This window comes from Colletotrichum chrysophilum (assembly GCF_026319265.1).
Source record: "Colletotrichum chrysophilum strain AFK26 chromosome Unknown scaffold_416, whole genome shotgun sequence".
Classification (NCBI taxonomy): Eukaryota; Fungi; Ascomycota; class Sordariomycetes; order Glomerellales; family Glomerellaceae; genus Colletotrichum; species Colletotrichum chrysophilum.
The window spans coordinates 1-6,041 of record NW_026517703.1 but is presented as its reverse complement, the minus strand read 5'-3'; the positions used below and the strand labels follow the sequence as shown (position 1 = coordinate 6,041).

The window sequence follows — 6,041 nt, the reverse complement described above, 5'->3', positions numbered from 1 at the left end:
GGGCATTCTTATAACCTTGCCATTGACCTTGTCGATATTCCTGGAACCTTCTAGCAAATACGCCATTGGATTTGGTGGGTCCAATGAGTCGTGGCTGAGGGTCTTGCCGAAGGCCGAACACCGGTCCATAGACCGTGACAGAGAAGAACTGACTTTCCACAGACGTCTCAATTGCGACTAAACAAGATAGTTAGCCAAACCGACATTGCTCGTCGAACATTGAGTCAAAGAAAGGTAAGTTGAAGAAACAAGCGAGAGGCATCCACACAAGTCAGTTCCATCTGAAAACGAAAATTATTAGTGGCGTGGGCCTGAAAGCTGCAACGTTGTGTGTTCGTTGCTGAGTGGGCAACGCGGGTTGATAACCGAGCTGAAGATGCTCAGATTCACTGTTTAGGAACGCCAATGAATACGGAATAGTCCGTCGTTCTTTATCTTAGATGCCATTCTCGGCAACAAAGTGGCATCGATTGTTCGATTCTACCAAAATTGCGAATAAAATCATGCGTCGAATGCCAATTTGGTGGTAGACAGCGAGTGAAGCAGACTTGGCTGGCAATGGTCTAAATCAAGCGAGGCCCAAATGATCTTCTGGTCTCGGCGCCTGTGAAAGCTGCACGAACTCAAGGGGATCTTGTTCCACACAAGTCGCAGGAAGTTTCCGTCGCCATTTAGTCCTCAACAACACAGGATACTAGTGTAGGGGACAGTACGTAATCTGAACTTGGAATCGGTCAATATGCAGCGGGTTTCGTGAGGTCCAAACAATAAAGCATAGTGAATGGCATGAAACAAGATTTTTTTGGCTGCTAACCAACAAGACGTCTGCGTGCTAGGGCAACTCAGATAGGAACCTAGCCGACGGCCGCCGCCGGCATCGCAACACAGACACGCGCAGTATCAAACCTAAGTTTCGCCTCGCAGGCTGTGGCAGTGCAGTCCAATACGTGTCTAAGTAGGTGCGATGTGGCTGATATCTCAGTGCAACAAGACATCCCCTCGTCCTCTTGACTCGAGCGGAAGATTGAATCGGCCATGACCGAGTTTATCTGGTGCATTAACAGGGACGTCAGGTCATCAGCGTACTGGAGTCGCATTAGAAGCGGACAGTCCGGAGACGAGATGGAGATCTCACGGGCCGCAGAACACTCCCCTCCTCCATTCCTGAAACAGCTAGCTCAATGGCTAAGCTCTCCGGGGGTCTTACCAGCGCTAATCCTAGCACGGCTAGATATTTGGCCAAGACGCTTACCGACTTTGCCAGTGGCTTGGCATCTGGGGAGCCATGAGCCCCTTTCCGCAGATCGGATGGCGACGCAGCAAGCTTCAAGGAACCCCCCAGAAAGAGCCGCCGTTATCACCCCGATACATGCAAATTCTCATCCCAGAGAGCTGTCTGGAGCCGGTGATCTTCTCATCTTGACCCATTACATGAGATAGCGTGACGGCGGCGGAGGTGTTTTATAAACGAGAAAAGAATTGCGGTCGCTAATTTGTTGGGTATACATCTATGACAATGGCGCTCGAAATGAGGGCTAATGGAGGACAAAACTCATTTCCCCTTTAGATTGACATTGACTCCTTCTTGCGCTACCTCAGCGGGCGCTCCGTAGATGACTTGGCCTGATATTTCGTCCGCCTGCAGATATGTCTGGCGGCCCCGGATGAACCAGAAGCTCAGACTAAAGACAACAATAATTCCAAAGACGACGATTGCGTAATTCATATCTGCTGGCGCAGGCTTCGGTTCAGATGGGAAGAAGAAAAAAACAGTGGTGACAGCGCAATAGACAAGGGAGACCCCGTTAACGAAAGGCCCAAGTCTCTCTAGGCTGAATGGCCCGCGTTGTAACTTGTCGCGCCCCACGATAAGAAGGGTCAAGATAGGCATGGCGTAAGAGACTGTTAAGGCAACGGTACTGACGCCAACAATGGCCTCTAGAACGGTGTTGGAAAAGGTGTACAGGACGCCGACCAAGCCGATAACCGCACCCTGCATCCACAGAGCCCGGACGGGAGCTTTCCAGTATTCGTCAACATGGGCGAAGTAAACACCGAACGGCAAACCACCGTCGCGAGCGAAACCCCATGTTAGTCGTGACGCTGTGGTGACGACCGTCACTCCTTGGCCGAGACCGTTGACGATGAAGAGGGCGAGAAGAACTGCCGACCCCTCGAGACCAACAGTGCTCTTGACGAGATCCATGAACGGAAGGCCGGTAGACGGGTCAAGTATCTGGTCCAGGTCTTGAATACAGAAAAGACAGATCATCATGAAGATAAATCCCGTAGCCGCACCGCAAAGAATTGAAAGCCAAATGACCTTTGGGACATTCTTCCTTGGAGCCGGAATCTCTTCGACAAGGTGAATTGCCGCATCGAAGGCAGTCAGGCCGTAAGCTGCCTGAACAAGCCCCATGAACCAGGTGATGCCATCCGTCCAACCAGTCTGGTTGATCCATGCCCCGAAGACGAAGGATGTTGACTGGAACTCGAGGCCGTTTCTTACGCCAACGGAGATGAGAAGGGCCAACCCAAAGATGAAGAACAAGGCGACGAACGTGATACCGATGAAATTGTTGAACATGGGCAGAACCTTGTCTTTGCGGCTGGCCACGACATTCAATGCTGTAAGCAGAGCTGTTATGCTTAGGTATACTAAGAATTGCACCCAGCCTTTCGACGCCGGGGGCCAACTCGGGTCGAAGAGCAGGTTCATTCCCAAGATGAACTCAGTCATGAACGCGATCGTGGATGCCGATAGCGTCCACCAGCCAAAGGTGTTGATCCATGCGCAGAGGTAGGAGAAAAAGCGTCCAGCAGCGGTGGGCCAAAGTTGTGAGACCCAGTAAGCCTGGCCTAGAGCTGTCGGCATACTGCTGCAGAGCTCTCCAAGGGAAAGGCCTATGCAGATGTTGCAAGCAGCAACTAGGCACAACCCCCAAAGGATCGCGATAGGGCCGCCGTTCATCAGGCCGCTTGCCAAACTTTGCGCGAATACCGACCATGTTCCCAAAACCACGAAGGCAAGCGAAAGCATGCTCCAAGTGTCGAACTTGCGGCTCATGGCCTGGGAATGTCCCATATCAGCCAAGTCGTATGCGTCCTTATCTTTAGTTGGTGCATGTTTGAGTGTTGAGCCGAATTCGGGATCCATTGTGTGATAGCTGATATAGGTGAACTGGTGCTGTTGACCCAGCGGGAGGAGAAGGGGATTGGTCTCGTTTTGTGGTTTCCGTGTGTGCATTCTCGGTCGATAGCTTGTAGATGGTGAATCTGTTGTTGTTGGCGCCACGGCAGCTGGACTCTTATATTATTCTGTCTACCCCTTACTCCGGACTTCACACCTCATATCTTATCCACCGTGGACAATGTGACCCAGAAAATGTGACTATACATGATACATAATAGAAATCACAGCCCTGGAAGAGATACGGAGCTTTCGGATAAATTCATATGTAGCAAAGCGGACTTGTTCGTTAATGCGACGGGGACTTGCATTTCAGTCGGAACAGGCCGGTCCTGGTCGATCGACTCAGCAAAGGGATGTTGGACCAACCATCCTTGTCTTCCCCGCGCCAGAGGTGTTGGGTCTTGATCAGACTGCGAAACGACTGAAGAGGCTCGCCGATGAGATCCGAAGGGAGGCTTTCATGAGACAGTCGTTTACGTAAATGAGAGTCATGGATCGAGTGTGTCAAGTATATAAATGGCCACAAAGCTTCGCTGCACTCCTTCTCGTCCATACGTAGACTATGCACCAACAAGCTCACAGAAAGCTGGTAGTCTGTCATATTTTCTGCCGTCAAAGCATCAACCATGATTGAAGACAGCTCGTCCCTCCCCGGCTACACGATCTTTCAGGAGGAGGCCACAGATGCGATCCCTGATCTGTCGGCGAAACCTCTCGGGCATCCTCTTGGTAGGTTGTACGACTCTGGGAGGTCCCTTGTCGTCGTATCGATTCGGGTTATTTTGGGGAACTTTAAGCTAATGCACGGCGCTCAGATCCGCTGTCAGTAGATGAAATCCGGGTCGCGGCGAAGCTCATCCGAACTTATGCCAAGTTTAACACGCTGAAGTTCAATTGCCTCACCTTAAGAGAGCCGGAGAAGGGTTGCTATGCTGCATTCCGTGCAGGCAAGGGTCCTCGGCCCCCACGCCGTGCTTTCGCCATTGTGCTAAAGAAAGGTACTAGCCAGTGTGCAGAGGTTATCGCGAACCTCACGGCGTTGGAGGTTGAGTCCTGGAAGGCTGTGGCTGAAGTAGCTCCTACTTTGACGCTAGAGGACCTTGACGTCACGGAGAAAATTGCCCGAAAAGACTCCAGAATCGTTCAATTATGTCGCGAGGTTGGCATAACGGACATGTCCAAGGTGTACTTTGATGCTTGGGCCATTGGCTTTGACCACCGCTGGGGGTTTGAACGTCGTCTTCAACAGGGGCTACCGTACTACCGCAACTCGCAATTGGACAATCAGTATGCGCACCCTCTCGACTTCTCCGTGGTTGTGGACACTGAAACTGAGGAGATCTTGGCCATCGATGTCCGGCACGTCAACGGTGAGCGAACCAAGGTTCCGCTCGAGGAGCACAACTACCTGCCTGAGTTCGTCCAGAATACGTATGACGGTTCGAAGTTGAAACCCCTCGACATAATACAGCCTCAGGGTGTCTCCTTCGACATGCAGGGGAATGAGTTGTCTTGGGCAGGTTACAAGATGCATGTCGGCTTTAATTACCGCGAGGGCATCGTCATCTCGGATGTAAGAATGCACGATCATTATGAGCAACGCGATCGTGCTCTGTTCAACCGCATCAGCGTCGTTGAAATGGTTGTGCCATATGGAAACCCAGATCCTCCTCACCACAAGAAACACGCTTTCGATGTAGGAGAATACGGCAGTGGTCTCATGACAAATTCACTAAAGCTTGGATGCGACTGCAAGGGCACCATCCACTACCTGGATGCCATCATGACTACAGCTCGAGGCGAGCCGGCCATGGTCAAGAATGCTATCTGCATCCACGAGGAGGATAATGGCCTCCTGTATAAGCACACAGATTTCCGCGACGGCAAAGTTATTTCGGCCCGTGATCGAAAACTCATCATCTCGCAGATCATCACGGCGGCTAATTACGAATACGCCTTTTATCATAGCTTCACACTGGATGGGACGTACAAGTTAGAGATGAAGTTGACGGGTATGCTCAACACATACTGCATGCATCCGACGGAGACGGCAGCGCCATTTGGTACCGAAGTTGCCCCTCGACTCAATGCCCATAACCACCAGCACATCTTCTCATTGAGGGTGGACCCTGAACTCGACGGACCAAGCAACTCGGTTCTCCAAAGCGATTCGCTGCCTTCAGAGGCACCAGTAGGATCCCCAGAAAACCTCTATGGCAACGGATTCTACTGCAAGAACACCCCTCTGCGGACGGCCAAGGAGGGGGCAGCGGTATACTGCCACGAGACGAGCCGGGTATGGAGCATCATCAACCCGAACAGGATCAATCCTTCAGCCAAAAAGCCAGTAGGGTACAAGATAATCAACAACAACTGCCCGATGCTCCTTGCCAAGCCAGGTAGTATGGTCTTCAAGCGAGCCGCTTTTGCGCGTAAGAGCTTGTGGGTTGTGCCCTACAGGGATTACGAGATCTTCCCCGCGGGAGACTACGTTTGCCAGTCACGGGGAGAGGAGAACCACCCGCACAACACAACGATTGCGGATTGGGTTGCACGCGATGAGCCGATTGAGAACAGGGACATTGTTTGCTACATCCAATTTGGTCTGACACACTTCCCGCGGACGGAGGACTTCCCGATCATGCCAGCGGAGCCGGTGAGCGTGACGCTTCGCGCATCAAACTTTTTCCAGAAGAACCCTGCGATGTGGGTCCCGCCATCGTCAGTCAACGTTGACCGCTCTTCCAAAGACGCCTTTTGCCTAGCCGAGGGAAAGCCCTGCGCAAAGTTGTAGAGGGGCTAGATGTAGAGTGGTTGGAGGCAGCAGGAGCAGGAGGGGGAGGGGGAG

General features: G+C 52.0%; 2 protein-coding genes across 2 annotated transcripts; one reads left to right on the top strand and one right to left on the bottom strand.

Annotated features, from left to right (window-relative positions):
• Window positions 1-1,878: 1,878 nt before the first annotated feature.
• Window positions 1,879-3,157, bottom strand: COL26b_014476 (uncharacterized protein; the record flags this gene model as incomplete). The annotated part of the gene is made up of 2 exons (XM_053187047.1): window positions 1,879-1,902; window positions 1,925-3,157. 2 exons carry the CDS (start codon window positions 3,155-3,157, stop codon window positions 1,879-1,881), a joined length of 1,257 nt encoding a protein of 418 aa, XP_053029009.1.
• Window positions 3,158-3,819: 662 nt separating this feature from the next.
• On the top strand, window positions 3,820-5,987 carry COL26b_014475 (uncharacterized protein; the record flags this gene model as incomplete). Its single annotated transcript, XM_053187046.1, has 2 exons — window positions 3,820-3,922; window positions 4,009-5,987. 2 exons carry the CDS (start codon window positions 3,820-3,822, stop codon window positions 5,985-5,987), a joined length of 2,082 nt encoding a protein of 693 aa, XP_053029008.1.
• Window positions 5,988-6,041: the final 54 nt, after the last annotated feature.